Source organism: the organism of the source record quoted next, unplaced genomic scaffold, assembly GCF_019419815.1.
Source record: "Pyrus x bretschneideri cultivar Hongxiangsu unplaced genomic scaffold, Pyrus_bretschneideri_v1 Contig2, whole genome shotgun sequence".
NCBI classification, from domain to species: Eukaryota; Viridiplantae; Streptophyta; class Magnoliopsida; order Rosales; family Rosaceae; genus Pyrus; species Pyrus x bretschneideri.
Window position 1 is genome coordinate 10,006,443 of NW_025999501.1, and position 20,253 is coordinate 10,026,695.

At 36.6% G+C, this 20,253-nt stretch overlaps 2 protein-coding genes and 1 non-coding gene across 3 annotated transcripts; 2 read left to right on the top strand and 1 right to left on the bottom strand.

The window, feature by feature from the left end:
• Window positions 1-5,785: 5,785 nt before the first annotated feature.
• Window positions 5,786-8,817, top strand: LOC103961219 (transmembrane protein 87B). Its single transcript, XM_048583488.1, has 5 exons — window positions 5,786-6,141; window positions 6,431-7,364; window positions 7,678-7,773; window positions 7,903-8,039; window positions 8,397-8,817. Exons 1-5 carry the CDS (start codon window positions 5,888-5,890, stop codon window positions 8,545-8,547), a joined length of 1,572 nt encoding a protein of 523 aa, XP_048439445.1. The 5' UTR covers window positions 5,786-5,887; the 3' UTR covers window positions 8,548-8,817.
• Window positions 8,818-9,277: 460 nt separating this feature from the next.
• Window positions 9,278-9,349, bottom strand: TRNAH-GUG. Its single transcript has one exon. It is a non-coding gene; the product is annotated as a tRNA-His (tRNA).
• A 4,624-nt stretch (window positions 9,350-13,973) lies between these two features.
• On the top strand, window positions 13,974-19,554 carry LOC103961218 (vacuolar-sorting receptor 1). Its single transcript, XM_009373755.2, has 12 exons — window positions 13,974-14,579; window positions 15,068-15,760; window positions 16,336-16,424; window positions 16,545-16,614; window positions 16,702-16,785; window positions 17,229-17,305; window positions 17,428-17,509; window positions 17,777-17,859; window positions 17,947-18,013; window positions 18,485-18,613; window positions 18,900-19,009; window positions 19,128-19,554. Exons 1-12 carry the CDS (start codon window positions 14,285-14,287, stop codon window positions 19,224-19,226), a joined length of 1,878 nt encoding a protein of 625 aa, XP_009372030.2. The 5' UTR covers window positions 13,974-14,284; the 3' UTR covers window positions 19,227-19,554.
• Window positions 19,555-20,253: the final 699 nt, after the last annotated feature.

The following is a 20,253-nucleotide window of genomic DNA, read 5'->3' on the forward strand; positions in this document are numbered from 1 at the left end:
TTTCACGATGAAGTCAAGACTACAAACATTTATAAAAGTAAAATCTAGGCCGACATGCTAAGCTACATGACTTGAAATATAATTAACTAGAAAGGTAAAGAAAAGTATTAAAAGTCTAGCCAAATTCAGGCCATGGACGCCGATATATACTAAAGGAGTCACCGATATCACTCGTATAGGATTGGACTTAGTACAAACCAGATGCCTTTTATAGGAAATCAGAGTGGTTGGAATTGCACGTCAACTGAATCATACCACGGGGTGGCAGAATGGTAAAAGATTTAGATCTCAGGATCATAGGTAGTATTTGCTTTGAATGATGACTTTGAGCTTGTAGCTAAAGAGTTAAGGGGTTTTACTGAAGAGCAAATGGGTTTGTGATGAAAATCAGTTGGTTTGATTGAAGAGTTACTTTAGGTTTTGTTTAATTGTAGAAAATGAATTTGACGAAGGTTCTAAACTTGAAGTCTTCTGGCTCTATTTCTAGGTAGTGGAGAAAGAGCAACCTCAATCAGATCTTATCTAGTGTTGTCAGTGACTGTAATTTCTGCTAGGTGACCTTCAAATGTATCTTAACGCTGTTCGTACGATCTAGAGGTGGCGTGGGCATGTAGGATAATGCGCACATCTACATTAAAGGAGAGGAGTACTTGTAGCGACTTAAGAGGCCCTATTTTTATTTAATTTTGTCCTAAACAAATATGTATGCAATAGTACTTCTCGCAGAAATCTCTTTTGGTATTAGAATTGGGAATTGTTATTAGCACTTCAAAAATCTCATTTGGCACTTCAAACTTTCTATAATTAGAAAAAAAAATACACTTATAAAGAGTGTAGAATGAAATTTTTAAAGTGCTAATAACAGTTCACTTAGAATTTAGACATAAATATGAAAAGATTGTCTGTGTAAGGGGACATGGGACACTAGGCAGATAGTAGCTGGGACTGCACATGAGCAATTTGAAATTTCATATCGTTGCGCGATCCAAAAAGACAGGTACGAAGTGCTTGGGAAGGAAAGATTGTGGTTAAAAATAAAAGATTTAACTAATTTCTAAAATCAAATCTAATGGTTAAAACATGTATCATTGAAATTAAACCCAGGTTTGTTTATAAGAATGGTTTATCCTTGGAATCAAATCCTTAAACAAATAATTCTTAGAAATTCTAGTCTCAGGGAAATAAAATTGCTTTCACATTGATAATGTGTCCATTAGACATTAGGACTCGAGTCTCAAGAAGGCTTTGTTAACAGTATGAATCACACATCAAGGAGTGAAGGAATCCTATTCTTTTTTATTCGCTTAGTTCAAATCTATTTTTATCTGCTTTGTTTGCTTAGCTATTGTCTTGTGGCTCATGTTGAAGAAATTTTTCAGTGTACCAGAAACACAAAACAGTACACCAAGTGTCATAATATAATTTATTAGATTTTTTTTTTAATTTGCAACCATGTATAAGAGGAAAGAGAAGAAATCGGAAACGACCGTGTTTCTGATCCATTGAATTGCGCAATAGTAGCTAGGAAGAGACTTAAATACCCTTGTGAGTCTTCTCGATTTAGAAAAGGTAGACTATCAAGCCACCAACTTGTCCCATTTTCAAAAAGGGAAAAAAAAAAAGGAGAAGAAAAAGGAAAGAGAAGCCCACCAATCTTCAGCAATCATATTGTAAGAATGTGCTTGGAAGTTCCATGTGAATGTATGAATAGAACACTGACAGGGACTAGATGATCAATTAATCAAGATGGGAAGTTTAGGTGGACTCCTTTATTTATCATGCTACAGACAAAATGATGGGAGATATAGTCCAAAGTTCATTTTCTACTTAATTACAAAGGTCATGTATTTTCCAAATTTTGGGATTAGAAAATTTGATTAATTAAGCTTCTGTGAAACTGATGGGAATTGGTTTTATTCATTGATTTGCTCCTGCCGGATGAGTCAAGCTTGCCGAACAAGTTTGTTCAACTTTTAGGTCACCAACTAACAAGATACAAATAACTTTATGCAAAGGGTTTAGTGAGAGATCTTGTTTAGCCAGTTGATTAGAATAATATTCATGTCAATAAATATTATTTTTCCAAGAAAAAGAGAAAGGATTATAATGTTTGAGAAGTTTTATCCTAACCCTAATGTTTTCTGATTTCTTCATTCCAAATTCACTTCTATCAAAAATAAGAAAAATGAAAAACTGTAACGGCTTATCATATTTTTAAAAGTGTGAACCAGTAATTGTTCTAACCATTAGTAGTTTTGCAATAATTTTGACGATTAATCATGTTGGATTTTTCCAGAAAGATAAAAGAGGGCTAAAAGCCCGGTAAAGAGCTGTCTTAGTAAAAATTGGAAAGAGTTTTGCACTCTCTCATTCCCCAAAATTAGCAAGAACAGATTATACTAATTAATTACCCCATATGACCCATAGAAAATACTTTTAAGAGTTTAGCCACCTCATTGTGCACAACGAATGTTAGTGATTATTGTCAACTTTTCTTGTAATGCAAAATGCAGCAATGACCAAACTTGATACCTGCTGCAGAAGATTACACCGTCAAATTGCAACTTATTCTAATCAATATCTAATCTAATTCTGGATGTGATTGAGCAAAGGAAATTACACCACCAAACTGCAACTTATTCACTGCCTTTCTTCTTCAAGTTCATTGGTGGTATGACGTCTTAGGGTTCATGATCAAATTGTCTGGCTCTCTTAGCTAATTATTAGGGTTCAACATGATCAACCCTATAATTATCTAAGAAATCAGCAACCTGATTGCCCTCTCGATAAGTAAGTTAGGCTACTTTCATAATGCCAATTAGTTTTATAGTAAAACCTCAATTTTCTTCAGCAACATATATATTTAAAATAAAAGAATTAAAATGAGGAAGTGAGAAGTGGTTGAGAAGGACGGAGGCAGGAAGATTTGGAGCAATTTGTAACAACATATATATAAATTGTTGACAATAGAGAACTTGTTGACGGGCACGGAAGCAGGAATTGTTGACAAACGGAGCATGTTATTCAAGCTTTTTTTTTCCTTTTTGATAATTCAAGCTACTTCTAATTTAGGGTTTTTGAATCTTTTACTTCTATATTGCTTCATATATGTTAATCATGCTTGATGTATTGCAGCAGAGAAGAGAAATAGACGATGAAGGAAAGGGAGGTGCCCCTCTCGCAATTTGAGCTTTATATGAATGAATTTCCATGAAACTAGCAGGAAATTTTGTTTAAAAAGAAATTTGTAGAGGGTCGATGATGATTGACGACACATGAGAAAAAACTATGAGAATCTGAAAGTAAAAGATTCCTACGTTAGTGAAAGAAGAAACTTTTAAGGTTTATAAGAGATTCGGCTACTCCCCATATGGCCAATTAGTTTTATGATGGAACTCCAACTTTCTTTGTAGTATCAGAACAGGTTGGCCTACGTATGAAGCCCAATAGCCACACGTGCTTACATCACCCAATTCGTGATGTCCACATGTTTAATTTGAAAATTTACCGCACGTAAGAGGACGTGCACATTACAACTAGGTTCAATTTTTGTAAATCATTTAAATTTTTCTTTGATCTAAATCAAAACAAATTGGTCACTACGATTTTGTATCGGTCAGTTTGGCCAGATTGGTGAGCACCCTGGAACCCAGTGTCCCACTCGTCGACAGCTAGCAGTGGTACTCTCTCACACACCCCTTTCTCTCAAGCCTTCTAATGGGGTTGAGAGGAAATAAGTAATTAGGAAAAACAAGTTATCAAGGTGGCGTAAACTAAACTATTCTGGACGCAGTTGCACCTAACCTAACCTACATCTGTATAGAATTGTTGTTCAAATGTTAACAACTCCAAGTCCAAAAACAGGGAAGAGGATCCTCTCCGGATTCACTTTGTGGGGATCTTAGGAATCTCCACATCCTAGTCATTCATCGTACATCGTAAGGTCATTTTTCGTCAAGTACTATTTGTGTTTAATTTTAAATAAAAAATAATTAAATAATTTTTACCACTCGATGCACGATGAATGGCTAAAATGTGAGGATCCCTAGGATCCCCACAATTTGGATCCGGATGGGATTCAAGTCCCAAAAACAGCACATCTAAGGGGCGTTTGTTTGCAATCATTAAAGTTCATTGGAATGGACAAAATTAAGGGTTAGTCCAGTCTCATGTTTGTTCCCAGCAAGGATTAGCTTTAGTGAGACTAGCTCTTACTTGCCTTGACTAAAGGCAGGAATATCCGGTCTTAGCTAGTACCCCCGAGAACCATGGGACTAACTAAGACCATCATCTCTCTCATCCTTGTCTTGCTCGACCACTACTCACGACCACTCCTTGTGACCTCCAACCACACACTGTCGTTAACTTTTTGATTCGACTATCTCTTTCAAATACGTTTCACAACCAATTTTCACATTAAAAATATACTAAATTGAAGCTGGGAGTGAGGTGATTCTGTTTCTACCTAAATCAAGGCCAAAAGGTGGTCAGAGGTGGCCTGAAATTGGCCCGGAAGTCTTGGCATGTTTGGGTTTCTTCGAATCCATGATAGATTCAAGCATGCAAAGCTTTGATCTGTGTCCAGGGATGGAGAGCAGTTTGTTGGTGGTGCTAACCTCATCCAATTCGACAAGGTTTGGCCGAAAAACATGTTGGAAAACCTGCAACTCGTCGGAAAAAATGGAAATGTGAGGTTTCGTCGAATAACACAGAGCTAGAGCGAGGGACAGAGGAGAAAGAGACTGAAATCAAGAGGGAGTTGGATAGAAAAAAGAGAGAGATAGAGACTGGAATTGAGATGTCTAATCTAGAAGAAGGAAGGCTGGGGCGGAGAAGGGAGAAAAAGAGGGAGAGAGTGACGGTGAAGGAAGGAAAAAAGGGAGGAAAATATAGGATAATAATAAAATATTTATATTTATTAATTAAATAATATAACATTATTTATCCTGCTTTTTAGTCTGACAATGCACCAAACGCTGCAATAAGCTAGTCTAATTTAGTCTATTATAATCCAGTCCAGCTGAATCCCTCAAGTTAGTACAGTCCAAGATAATCCGGTACAACAAACGCTCCCCTAAGTCATTATTTGTCTCTTTTTTTTTTTTTTTTTTTGTGCAATATTCTAATTAAATCAAAACTATTTGTATAGCCCAAATTACTGAGTCATTTGAGATGTAATATGTGCACATTCGTGATAAAAGGACAATGAGAAACTGGAGGCAATTTTATGATTAGTCTACATTAAGCACAACATATATAATTGAGACAATGAGACATTGGGAGCAATTTTATGATTAGTTGAAAATTATTCTTATGTGAAGGCATATTTTCTTAAGATCGGATAAAGAATTTTATTACAATGTGAAGTTTATTTCTATATATAACTAATCTCAAGTTGCGACTATAATTTACGACTTTAAAGAGGTTATTCTTTTATAGAGTATTACTTTAAATAGTTTTTACAGTAGAAATAATATTCTTTGATCAAATAGGAAAAATTAAAGTTATTCATATTCTCATTCTTCACAATTTGGTCAATCCTTTGGTTGATTCTTACTTAAATATCTCATCATGTGTGATTCCTAAATGCATTGATGCTTTTATTGGGAGACTTGACTGATAACTAATAAAGGCCACCTCTCCCCTTTGTACCTCCTACTTTTTGGGCTTCAATAATTTGACAACAAAAGCCCATTATTTTAAAAGTTGACAATGTCGTAGGAAGCCCAAATATAGAACCCATCAAGGGAAAAATGAGGTCCAAGACGCCTTTGGACAGCGAAAAGACAGGGGCGGCGTCGTTTTCGTTTGGTTTGTCTTGTTTCTTCCCCACTTCACCATCTCAACCCGCGCTGAGATTCTCGAGGGGGAAGAAGGTGAGAGAAAAATGGAACAGAGAAGGTTCTGGTGTGAAAAGGGCTCGCTCGTAGTGTTAATTTTGGGGGTTTTTCTCACATGCAACGAGTGCATCATAAGGTCTGATGCTTCAATCCACGAGTACAGAAATGAAGCTTTCAATCCTCAGTCAAACGCCTTCTTCTTCCATGGCGGCAGTGAAGGCCTCTACGCTTCCAAGGTCCACGATTCTACCGATAGTTCTTCAGCAGACAATCGCCACCTCAAGGGCAAGTCCTTCATCAAGTCAGTGAAAAATCTGTCCTTTATCTTCTATGCATAGCAAATTTTGTTACTTTACTAATTTAGTTTACCTGGTAAATTTTAAATTACTGATACCAATTGATTTAAGATAGCGGGTTATGGCTAATTAGTTTGTTAATGTGAATATTAATTGGTAAGTTGAGATCTTGAGATTGTTTCTCAACTGGGTTATGATCATGGTTTCGAAATCGGTTCAAAATTTGTGATTTTATAAGTTCATGATTTGGATTTGAGTCGGTTGGTAGTGGCGGACTTACTGATGGAATTTCAGATTTGAGAGTGTCTCTTTTGTGAGGACGAAAGAGTCTGCGAATACGATGAGTGAAATGCAGCAGGACACTGGATTGGTGGAAGCTATCATTCTTGAAGTGAAGGACAGGGCAAGGATTGGAGCTTCTTTCGCCCAATCGGATCTAATATGCTGCACCAGGAATCTTTCGAATTCTGGTTACTGCACGGTGGGAGAGGTTGTTATCCACAAAAATCTGGACAACCCGGAGTGGCCTGTGCGCATCAAAACATTCTTTAATGGAAAGGATGAAGAGGCGAAGATGGAAATTAAAACGGTTGATATCAACAGTTCCGGAATGTACTACCTTTATTTCATGTACTGTGATCCGCAACTCAAGGGTACGCTGATTAAAGGAACGACCATCTGGAGAAACCCAGATGGTTATTTGCCTGGGAAGATGACTCCTTTGATGACATTCTATGGCTTTATGTCTTTAGCTTACCTTGTGCTTGGACTTGCCTGGTTTCTGAGGTTTGTTCAGTTTTGGAAGGATATTATACAATTGCACTACCATATCACAGCGGTGATTGCTCTTGGAATGTGCGAAATGGCTGTGTGGTACTTTGAGTATGCCAATTTTAATTCAACTGGGATCAGACCTATGGGCATTACATTGTGGGCTGTAACTTTTAGTGCTGTCAAGAAGACTCTTTCCCGCCTTCTTCTTTTGGTCGTTTCCATGGGTTTTGGTGTAGTGAAGCCTACACTTGGTGGTATAACTCCGAAAGTATTTCTTCTTGGTCTGGTATATTTCGTGGCATCAGAAGCACTTGAGCTTGTTGAACATTTGGGGAACATCAATGATTTTTCAGGAAAAACAAAGTTATTTTTGGTTCTACCTGTTGCCTTCTTAGATTCGTGGTTTATTCTATGGATTTTCTCATCGTTATCAAAAACTTTAGAGAAACTTCAGGTAATCTTTCTGTTTTGAATTTCTATCTGCAGCTTCAGCATTTGCATGCTTAAATTTAGTATCTTCTTTATTCACGCAACAAGCATGCGGCATTGGATGTGGCTTCCACCTAAATATGCACGAATACCATGCTATTTGAAGCTTTTCTTGTGCTGAGTGACAATGTAATCTGTGATTTTGCTGGAAGAATGCTTAATGATGTTATTGTATATGTACAGCTTAGGATAATGTTACGCCCTTGAACGGTGGAATATGATGATGGTATACTAATGACCAATTTTTCACCATCTTCCTTTGTTTCTTTTGGATGCAGATCAGGAGAAACTTGGCTAAATTGGAGCTATACCGAAAATTTACCAACTCACTTGCAATATTTGTGCTTCTTTCGGTTGCTTGGATTGGGTTTGAGGTATTATTCATTGTAAAGTTGTATTTTGCAAATTAACAGTTCCTATGGGGTGCAGTGGAGTGTCTTTATTCATATTGTTTTCTCCAGTAGGAACTAATAATTGAACTCCTTTGCGTATTGTTGACTCAGCTATACTTCAATGCAACGGATCCCCTGAGTGAGTTTTGGCAAATTGCTTGGATTATTCCAGCATTCTGGAGTATTCTTGCCTATGCTCTCTTGGCAATAATATGCATCCTTTGGGCCCCTTCACGTAACCCAACTAGGTATTTTGTTTTTGACATTGCATCTATAAAGTTTCCTGGTGTCTTATATCATTTTTGCGTACTTATTATAAAAATCTATACATTTTGTTCTTAAAGCATGTTTTGTTTGTTAGACTTGAATGCCATAAGATTTATTATAAATGATATGCTTGCTATTGTTGTCGAAATTTTGTGGAAATTGTGTGTCGGATGTGCTATAGAAACAAGGAAACTGGGACTTTCTTTTTTGGGGGTTTGTTTCCCCTTTTTATTGTCCTTTTTGGTTGGTTGAATACAAAATGCAAATGGTAAAGGCAATTATGGAGTTGTGTTATCTTATGTTTGCAAAGAACAATCACATTGGTGCTGTACATGTAGATATGCATACATGGAGGAAGCAGGAGATGATTTTGATGAGGAGGGCATCTCGTTAACCAGTGGAGCGTTGAAGGTCAGTGGAGATGTGGCAATCAAGCGAGAATACGAGAATGCGCATGCAGATGATATGGAGGAGGATAAGCGAGAGTAGATGCTTCCCTTCCCTGTATGAAAGTGATTTCCACGACGAAGCTTCATTTTCTTGATCTTACAATTCCGGAGTTATGTGAATCGTTGATACAGAATCCCTGTATTATGTATTATGCAGAGAGAATAGGTGCAAAAGTAACTGGTAGAAAATATGTGAAGAAAGAAATACAAGTAAACTCTGGTGCTGTACCATATTTTTCTGACCGCTTTTGAGCTCCGGCAGCGGAACGAGGATAATCTAATTCTTGACGAGCTATTTCCGTTCTCTGAATCTCTGCTTTCGATATGGTTCTCATTTTCTAGCAAATTTTTATGATGTGTAAAATTCTTATATAGACCCATTGTAGAGGGGTAGACAATCATTTCATTAGTAGTTGGTGACAATTTTTCCATCAAACTCATGCGTAAGAAGTAAATGAAGAAAGCAAATGAAATTTAAATGACTCTTCGCCGGCGTTAGAGAGGGTCCCTTTGGATAAAATGATTCGGAAGATTTAAAAATGAGTTTTTTGGTTAAAGACGATTCTTTCTGACAATCGTAATTTTTTTGGTATAGTTGCGAGTTTTACAGTGCTCGTTGACTTAGAATAAGTTTAGCAAACAATCCAAATTTAACAAACTCAACTATATCCCCCTCCAGTTTTTCGAAACATTCAATCCAATGTATCCTGTTTTTATGACAAATTTAACCTTGGGTTAGTGAAATTCGAAATTAAAAAAGATATGACTTTTGTGGCTGCTGGGATTCGAGCCCAGGTCTCCACGGCCACAACGTGGAATTCTTACCACTAAACTACAGCCACAAGATGTTGTTAGCTGGTCACTGAATCAAATTATAGTATGTGAGTTTCTAGGGCTTCCCTTATAGACCTAGAAAGAAACAACCGATTTGATAGTGTTCGAGGTATTGCCGAGCCAGTTGATAGATCATAGAATGGTCCTGGTTTCCATCAACGCTCATAGTTCTTTTTCATCGTGCAGACAGAGAGAGTGATCGACTAAAACCCTAATTAGGACTCCTCCACTTAATCTGGTCTTTTATGCTTGCACGGTCGCACCAAAACATACTGAGTTGAACCAAACATATTGAGGTGTACTAACATTTTGTTGACGAGTGTGTCCAATGGGGTACTTATTGTGTTCGCTATTTGCCATCAATTGATCAACTAGTCGGCATTGTGGGTTGTCCCAACCTGTCTTTCCGGTGTCTCCAAGTTTGAAGGGGTATGGTGGACTAAAACCCTAATTAGGATTCCTTGTTGTCAACCATATTGTATATATATTTATTTGTATATCAGATTTCCTACTTAGGAATCCTATTCCTTGTAGCCCAATACTTGTAGGAATCCTATTCCTTATAGCCCAAGAATTGTGATGCATATGTAAAGGGATTTACTCTATGAATGAAATTAATCATCCCATTCTACAACAACAAAGTTATCTTTCATTCAGGTAATATTTCAGTGAAAGCTGCTTCCACTGGTTTTTTATTGTTGGGTTCTTTCTGATATTGTCTAACAGTTGGGGGAAGACGAAGAACATTGGTCAACATCATCACCATCATGGGTGGCCGCGGCGGAGACAGCCCTTATTATGATCTCTTGTTGTGGGGTTGTTGGTGTCCTTGTTATTTAGTCTCTTCGTTTTTCGGAAGAATCGGGAGGTGCACGGCTAGTTTCCCTGTTCTGCAGCGTTTTGGATTGGATAACTGCAGACGCCACCACCATCACCAAAAACACATTCTCACTAACCTTCTAAAACTTGTATCCCCTTCTGAATAGCTTTTGATATATTCAGCCAATTATTCTATGTAACAGAACATGTTCAACGAATTTGTGTCTGCGAGTGCAAATGGAGAGGCTTTCTCTTGAAACAATGCATAGTCCTAGTGACATCATCAGTCCATTACATGTTTAAAATTACTTTAAACTATTCAATAAATGTTTGTCATGTAACATCACTGATTATATAAGAGTAACTCTCACACAAACAGTATAGCCCACCCGATCGACAAAGCTCATGCGCCCACACGAAAAACACTACCTCCTAGCTAGAATAGGTTATCGTTGGGCCTTATCGTGGTTGCACCAATTTGTGAGATCTTAAGAACTTCGTTATGTTATGCTCCTTCATGCAACTTTATTCTTCTCAACAATAGTGAAGGTTGTGAAGGATTAGACGAGCAAAAATACACATCAAGATCTGTAGTCAGAAAACTACAATTGCATGCCCTCCTTTTTCACGTAAAGCACAAAACAAGAGACCTAACCCCCAATAGAATGCCTTATAAGAACTTTAAAACCACAAACAAATCAACTAAAATCCCTACTGTCCCATGTAACACTTCTTGCATTCCCAGTATTGTGTATGTTTTTTTCACTCTCTACATCGATTATTTGGTTATTCACCTAATCACAATTAGAATGTTATAATTATTATTAAAATATACACAATCAATGAGCAAATGATCAATGTGTTTTTCTTATCAAAACAACACTTTTGCATATTAAATATCCATCCTTCCATTCTTGCTGAATAAAAATACATATTTATGGCTCGTTTAGAAGCGTTTTTAAAATTACTAAAAGTTTTTTTTTGTGAAATTGATTTTGAGTTCTAAAAACACTTTAAATAGTTTTTGGAAGAAACACCACACATCTACTTCTTGCAAGAAGCACTTAAAACGTTGTTTGGTTTCAAAATCCTTTAAATTTTTACTAAAAATTAGTTTTAAAAATGTTTTCATTTATTTTAAAAAACACTTTTAAATGTCCTTAATCATTTATAATTTATGTTTTGTTTGGCCAAATAAAGTAAAAATTTATGTTGCTATGTTGGCAACCATATCATTACTTTCTTTGTCTGAAGCCCATGAATACTTCAAATTTGGGCACGGGACCGCCGCCATTGAAAGTCTCCAGGTGTGATCTTGTATAGGGATAGCGACAGATCGAGTATCCCACCACGTGTTTCCAACACCATGCAAATTTGCAAAAGTAGCAGCACTAACATTATGTTTGGATGAGGAAAATAAACTTGAAATTTAGATAAAAATCAGAATTTATAAATTGATATGCATCAATTCTCTTATTTGGATTTATAAACATAGAAGTTTAGAATTTCTGCATGGAAAAAGAACTTGGAATTTAAGACCTCCAATTCCCAAGTTTAAATTCTATGTAAATAGGTGTCATTTCTCAATTTCTATGATTGAGAACTTAAAAATAACAAATTCTGTATTCAATTTCATTGTTCTTTTAAGTTAACCAAACAAGAAAATTCACAAATTATAGAAAATAAAATCCTATCATTTCGATTTCTGTCATTTAAAATTTTTTAGTAATCTTAAATCTCTTCATCCAAACATAATGTAAGAGAATTTCCAACAATTTCTCTAAACATGACTTCTAAACACAAATCACATGACGATTTAGACCATCTTCAGCGGACTCTCAATTGCAAGAGCAATTGGATTCAATTGTCTTTGGACCCAACAATGATGCTCCACCGATGGAAAAACCAAGAGGCGGTTGGGCAAAAGGCAGTAGTTCTTGCAACAACGGCAAGGACTTGCGACTGCTCGAAGCCTAGCAGACAGGGGGCGCCACACGTGAAGGTCAATCTTTAAAGGAAAACTAATAAAAAGAGCTTGAAAACTTTGAGTTTTAAGAATAAAAATAAAATAAATAGTAAAATGAATAGTACCAGAATTAACTTTTTAGTGTAAAAATGTGGTTTTTTAAAAGTGAACAGTACCATAAGCTTTTCATTAAAGTTCACTTAATTTAACTCTTAAAAATCTTTAAAATTACCAACAAAAATATTTAATAATTTCAAAAAATTTACAAAATTCACACTTAAAAAATCTTACAAAGTTCAATGCATTTGCAAATTATATATTTAGAATTAAACCAAAATCTACATCGATAATATCATGTAAATGTGACAAAGACACATTAATATTTAACGTGACCACTTGTAATATACTAAGAGTATCTTTTATTATTTTTCCTCATGCGACCTCTTTTAGTATTTCTATTTTCTTTCTTTTTTGGTGACAAAGGTGACAAAGACACATTATTATAATAAAGAAAAAAAAATGATAATGCGACTTTTTAAAATAAAACTTTCCACAAACTCTTTAACATCTCATGCTTTTATCATATTATTTTATAATATTGGCAAGAAAATTAACGCTAAACTATGAAATAACAAAGAGTCTATGGAAGGTCCCACTTTTGAGAGTTCTAAGAGGGGATAGAGTTTTAATTGAAAAATACTAAGAAGACTCTCCCAAAAGTGGGACTCTTCATCGATCATCTGTCACCTCATGATTTTGTCACTGTATTTTATAATGTTAGCACGAGAATTACCGTAAAACTGTGAGCTAAAAGATAGTTCATGAAGAGTCTCACTTTGAAAGAGAGTCTTCAACATTTCTCATCTCTAAATTTATGAAAGCAAGAAAAAATTCTATGTGCACCTTAAATTTAATTTTGTAGACTCTTGAAAATGCTCTAAAACAAAAAAGTTACAACCAAATTAATGTTCTCTAGGTTTATACTTTCTCCCTAGAAGACCATATTCTTTTCATCATATTAGCTAGTTACGTAACATGTTTGATCAATTATTTATTATTCTTATAAATTATTAATTAATAGATCAAGTTTTACATTTATGTTATGCCAAAGTGCTTAAAACATAAAATTCATCTTTTTCAACATCCTCGTAGAGAAGAATATTTTCTGCATTGTACACCAAATAAATGTTAAGGATATTTCCTAAAAAAATGGTACTCTATGAATTTTCTGTCATCTCATATTTTTTGTATAATATTTTATAACGTTGACACATAAATTGACATTAAAATGCAAGATGAGTCAGGTGACAAAAAATCCATAAGGACTCTCATTTTTTAGAGAGCTCCCTTAACATTTCTCTTGTACACAGTTGGGTAGGAGATTTAGTGTAAAGCCCAAAATAAGAAATTTTTTATCTTATGATGCATTTAATGATGTGTCTATCTCTGTTAACATTAACACATGCTTAGTAACATACTAACATAAAAAGACACATAATTAATATAGAAAAAAACTTATGTAGAAACACCTTAAATTCCGTTAAATGTATGACAACTCTCGTAAAAACGTAAAATTTTCTTTATTTTGTTCACATGCGACTTCACGATAATTTCTAACTGTATAAAAACTGCCGTAACGAGACAACGTTACGTAAACTTTCCTCGATAATAACTAGGAACTTCTCCCAAAAATTACGACAAAAGCTTTGTACAAAGAGACACGTGAATTGCATGTAAAACATAATTGAACATAGTTATCTGCGCCAATGTGGGTCCAGCTCTTTTATCCGATAGTTTAAAGCCAAAAGTGTGATCACAAATATACAGTTTAAAAGCAATTGGAAAAAGAAAACGAAAGGAACGCAAAATCGAACTGTGGTGATTTGAGTTTATTTGACCGAGAGAAATTGTTGCAGTGCACAAGAACTAGTTCCTCTTCTTAATCATCAGATTCTGCGATCTGGGTTTGGAGAAAAAAACCATATTTTCTCAGGAAAATCCGTAAAAGTTTTCCTTTTTTTCTTTGTACATTTGTAAAATCGGGTTCGAAAAAGTTTCGTTATCTGAGTTTTATATTGTTGGGTTGTGAATCTTTTGATCCGGGTCCCTCTGCTTCGGCTTCATAAATTGGAGACTGAGTGTTTCAGTGTGTAAAAAAATGAAGGAAAAGCTTGGATTTTTAGTTTGTGTGTGGTTTCTGCTATGTGGGGTTTGTGTGGCGAGGTTCGTGGTGGAGAAGAGCAGTTTGAAAGTGACTTCTCCGAGCTCGATGAAGGGTGAGTACGAATGTGCGATTGGGAACTTTGGGGTTCCTCAATACGGAGGAACTTTGGTGGGAACTGTGTACTATCCGAAGACCAATCAGATGGCATGCAAAGGGTTTGAAGATACCGACGAATCCTTCAAACCGAAGCCCGGTGGTCTGCCGACGTTTGTTCTTGTCGATCGAGGAGGTTAGAATCTTCGATTTTTGATATTTTTCACTAAATTTATGAACTTTTATGGTAATAGTTTGGTATCAGTGTGCAAATTTGTGTAGAAATAATTATGGGGTGTTATGGAATTTGCGGTTGATGTAAATGGCAATTAATTTGGTGTGTTTTTGTATTATATACTTGTGGTTTGCATCTAGTCCCGTTGGCGAAACTCGAAAGTATATTTGAAAAGTTTAGCAGATGTTTATTAACTGATAAAAAGTTGGGTTGTGTTGGCTGGTTATGGTTAGGTTCTTGTGTATTCATAATTCAAGCCCTTACCCTCCTTGACAGTTATGTTAATCATTTATCCAATGTACATGGAAGTTTTTTTATGACTCATTTCTGTGAGTACACAAGCGGATGGTTTTGATCGGGACATTTCTAAGAACGTGCATGTAAGGCTTCTGTGTCCCTTCACTGGTGTGTTTTCTTTATATGACTAATTGACTGTGATGTCCTGGCAGATTGTTACTTCACATTGAAGGCATGGAATGCACAGAAAGGGGGAGCGGCCGCCATTCTTGTTGTAGATAACAAGAATGAGCAGTTGATTACCATGGACACTCCTGAACAAGAAGATGCGGATGCTGATTATCTGCAGAATATCACAATTCCTTCGGCTCTCATTAGCAAAGAGTTGGGAGATAGTATAAAAAAATCTCTATCGGGCGATGAGATGGTCAACATAAATCTAGACTGGACAGAGGCTCTTCCACATCCTGATGAACGTGTTGAGTATGAGTTTTGGACGAATAGCAATGATGAGTGTGGGCCAAAGTGCGACAGCCAGATTGAGTTTGTGAAGAACTTTAAGGGAGCAGCTCAGGTACTTGAGCGGAAGGGGTACACCCAGTTTACTCCACACTATATAACATGGTACTGTCCAGAAGCTTTTGTTTCGAGCAAACAGTGCGAGTCTCAGTGTATCAATCATGGGAGGTACTGTGCTCCTGATCCAGAGCAAGATTTCAGTAAAGGTTATGATGGGAAAGATGTTGTGGTCCAAAATCTCCGTCAAGCTTGCTTCTATAAAGTGGCCAATGAAAGTGGAAAGCCATGGCTTTGGTGGGACTATGTCACGGACTTTGCAATACGTTGCCCAATGAAAGAGAATAAGTACAACCAAGAATGTGCAAATCAAGTTATTGAATCCCTTGGTATGGTAGCAACTTCTCATATGTAGAAGGTTAAAATTTGATTAACCAATGCACTATTGTTAGCTGCATTGTAGATGTGTTGTTTAGCTTAAGTACAATTTAATATTTTTGCTGATTTGTGTTTTAAGTTTGTTGCTAGTTGTTTCTGCTTGCTTTTCGAGTATAAATTCTATAGTATTTTGGGAACTTTATCAATTTGCTAGTTTGAGCTACCTTGTCGGTTTGAACTGCCATCTCTTTGATGACTTATTTATTTGCAATTCTATGATTTGCCTGTCTATGTTTTGCAATAATTGAAGTTTCTTGGTTGGTGTTAATTCGTATTCTTCAATATTTAACAAGAGTATGTGAGTATTGTTCATATGATCAATTTTTGTTTTTTATCCTGCTATAATTTGCCCGAAAGTTTTAAGCTTGGTTGGTGTATAGAAATTCATGAAATATCAGAAACTCTGATGTGAGTTGTCTAAATATCTTTATCTCTCCTTGGCTGGTTTTTGTGGATTGTTATTTACTCTGCTAAAATCTGGGCACCATAAAGTAACTATTTCCACGTATTTTCTGTAACATTAAAGGTGCTGATCTGAAGAAGATACAGAAATGTATTGGCGACCCTGAAGCAGATGAGGAGAATGCAGTTCTGAAGGCCGAACAGGATGCCCAGGTTGGGGCCATGGGAACTGTTTGACATGTTTTAGCTTTATCTCCTCATCTTTTCATGTTTTGCATGTAGTGTGCAGTGTGCTACTTTGTTCTTATGTTTCACTTCTCAAATGTTTTGCAGATTGGCAAGGGCTACCGTGGAGATGTTACAATATTGCCAACTCTTGTAATAAACCGCAGACAGTACAGAGGTATGATACAAATCTTTTCTATATCCCGTTAGGCATTTATTCACATCACTTTTCTTGTCTCACGTTTGTTTCTTTTGTTTTTTTAAGGGAAACTGGACAAGGGAGCTGTTCTCAAAGCCATCTGTTCTGGTTTCCAAGAGACCACTGAGCCCGCTGTTTGTTTAAGTGAAGGTCCTCATTTAGCCTTATTTTTCTATGTTCTTCATTGATATAGTTATGTAGATTGATTCTTGTTATTCCACATGTGAGTTTGTATGATGGTACATGTGAATGTTTTGAAGCTACCGCTTACCTGTCTTTACTGTACTTGCCATTATTATAAAGAGGGTGATTTCCACCAACCAAAACAACAATACTTTTGTTCGCAATAAAAAATGACTGTAATATAGTTCGTATGGTAAAATGATGATACCCCTTCCGGTAAAAACCTTCCTACTTGAATGTGTGCGTGTGAGTAGGGCCTGCAATAAGTTTTGGAAATGGTAGTAGTTTTAGTTTCCAGCCATATCTGGATAGCATATTTTTACCAAGATTATCCAATGGAAACATCATTTCACTATTTGGCTCACACTCTATTATCTCTGAGATGGTGTCAATTGCCTGTTTATTTTCAGATGTACAAACAAATCAGTGTTTGGAAAACCATGGAGGTTGCTGGCATGACAAAGTTGCTAACCTTACCGCTTGCAGGGTATCTATTGTCGTAAACTTTTGTCGTTGTATTCTTTTATGGGGGTTTCTCAGGGTTATTGATATTTAGTTTGTTTGGGATTTCAGTTTTTCTTGTGTACACTGATTGTTCTTTTGTTTTAGGATACGTTCCGTGGACGAGTGTGTGAATGCCCTATTGTGCAAGGCGTAAAGTTTGTTGGCGATGGGTATACTCACTGTGAAGGTACATTATTTGATTGTCATTTATGGTTAATTGTGGCATGCATTCCAAATTTTCACATTTACTGCCGGTGGAGATTATGTGGTCTTAGTCTAGGTTGTAGTCTCTAACTTACCTGACATTACTTCGTTTGTATTTCCTTGTTCCCTCCTTGGTTTTTTTCTTTTGTTTTAAGAAAAGTTGCCATCATTATGCTAGGAAATTTTAGAACGGGGTGCTTGAATATGTTGTTTTACTCTAGTCATTATGTTGCTTGCTTTGATCGAACAGCTACAGGAGCATTACGTTGTGGAATTAACAATGGAGGTTGTTGGAAGGAAACCCAACTCGGCAGGACTTACTCTGCTTGTCGTGTAAGTTTGGATTTGAATCTTCTTAAAGAGTCTATCTCCACCCTAAAGTAAAAAAATGATCATGCTTTCTGATTAATGGATGTTCAGGATGACCATACAAACGGTTGCAGTTGTCCACCAGGATTCAAGGGTGATGGAGAGAAAACATGTGAAGGTACCCACCATGTCCAGATGTCTCTAATTAATGATTTATACTGCAATTCTCATTTATAAATCAGTTGATGACTTGGATGGCTCGTTGAGCATATTTAGCTTAAGCTCCCGAGTCCATTTCCAAGGGATTTCTACCGCAAACTGTTCTATGCCACATTTATACACACCGTTTTACCATCGAGAGAACATTACCTACTTCCTGCGCTTATAAATATGTAAGGCTACCAGATGAGCACATAATCAAGGGTCCTGAGTTTGAAGGCCACCACTGGTATTATATTTAAATACTTGTGATTTTGATAATTCTTCTTGATTACCAGCCTTCATTGCAGAGGTGAATGGTTTGGTTTCCTCGAAAACTTATATGCGCTTTATTTCATATTGTAACAACTAGATGACATTTATGATCCCTATTCTCTTGTATTGGTGCCAAGTCACCCCAGCCGGTTTTCTGTTGTTGCTCATGTTCCAGATGTGGATGAGTGCAAGGAGAAAACAGTTTGCCAATGTGCACACTGCAAATGCAAGAATACTTGGGGCAGTTACGACTGCAGTTGCGGTGGTAGTTTACTGTACATGCAAGCATATGATGCATGCATAAGTGAGTATTCTCGATTCTTTTTTGTTTTTTTGTCATTTGAATGACATGCTGGTATGGTTTTCTTTGCTAAACTAGTCGTCCATTCACCTTCACAATGCGATAGATTGTGAGTCGTGAGTCGTGACATTGGAACTTCCCTTTCAGACAGAGACTAATACAGATGATGGAATTCCTGCTGTTTGTTTCCCACCATTAATTTTGACGCATGATTACTACCTTCTGTGCTTTTGCATCATGTTTATATGGTTTTCTACGTTAATTATTCTGTCGCTCTTTTTTTAAGCAGGTAAAAACGCCAGTGGTTCTGGGTCTAGCTGGGGATTAATTTGGATTATCATTCTCTGCTTGGGTGCTGTCGGAGTTGGGGGATATGCAGTTTACAAGTATCGAATCCGGGTATGTTTTCTTACCCTGAAATTCTTGTTCAAAAACTAATGTATTACTTACGAGTCCGCTTTCTACAATGTGCCAGCCCTTAAAGCTAAACGCGGTTTGTTGAATTACTCCTGTGCAGAGATACATGGATTCAGAGATCCGGGCAATCATGGCGCAGTACATGCCGTTGGGTAATGAAGGAGAAGTTCCCGGCCATGTCTCCCGCGGGGAGATCTGAAACTGGCGGAGACATATTCATAAGATGTAAGATGCTGACCGAGAGAAAAGGGAAGACAAACGACGTCCTGAAATCCTATGTCCTCCTCTAACCTCTAGGCGCGGCATTAACAATCGGTTCACTCGCGAGAGTGTAACGTTTTAAATGTGTCTAGCATCAGCGTTGCTCCGCATGTTTCGCATTATATTTTCTAGTAGGAAACAATTGTCCGTCGATGTTCTCATCAATGTAAAACATACCACAGAAAACTAGATACAAGTACTAATCCGGCTTCGAGGCAAGCCGGGCTTTACTCGTTCATAATCTTACACCAATCTTCCAATGCCAAGCTTTCTTTTCTTCGAAATCTTACCCAAATTTCCAACGGCGCCCCTCTATTTGGGTGGTGGCGTCGATGGTGGCGGAATGAAGGGTGGATCTAGTAAAACAGAGGGAAGGGGAAGTTTTAAGCACCAGATGTCCAGATGGGAAGGATGACGAGGAGCAAGGCTTGGCAAAAGTCTCCGGAAATCAGGGACAGGTTTTGGGATGGGAGGGCTTGAAATCAGAGAGTGAAATGTGAGCCTTCACTCTTTAAGCTCCCCCACTGGCACTGGGTTCATTAAGTGGTTTTATAAAAGAACATTTCTTGGCTACTTAAAAATGAGTAGAAATTCCTACTCAAAACTCTTAGTATTTGAATCACAGAGTTTTGCGCTTATGATCAAAATCATTAATATTATCAATCACACTATAAAGATCATCTTTGCAAAAAATGAATTAAAACGAAGTCGTTTAGTCATATATTCTAGCAAATACATAGACGGTTCGTAATACTTTTACCAATTCCGTTTATTTGCTTTTATAATGACTAAATAACCTTATTTTTAATTGATTTTTTTCATAGAGGATTTTTATAGGGTGATTTATAATATAAACGGCTTTGATTATAAACACGAAGTTCTATAAATTGACAACGAACAATTTTAAATAGGAATTCCTACTCTTCATTTGAATGGCCAAGTATTGTTCATCATAAAATAAGAGA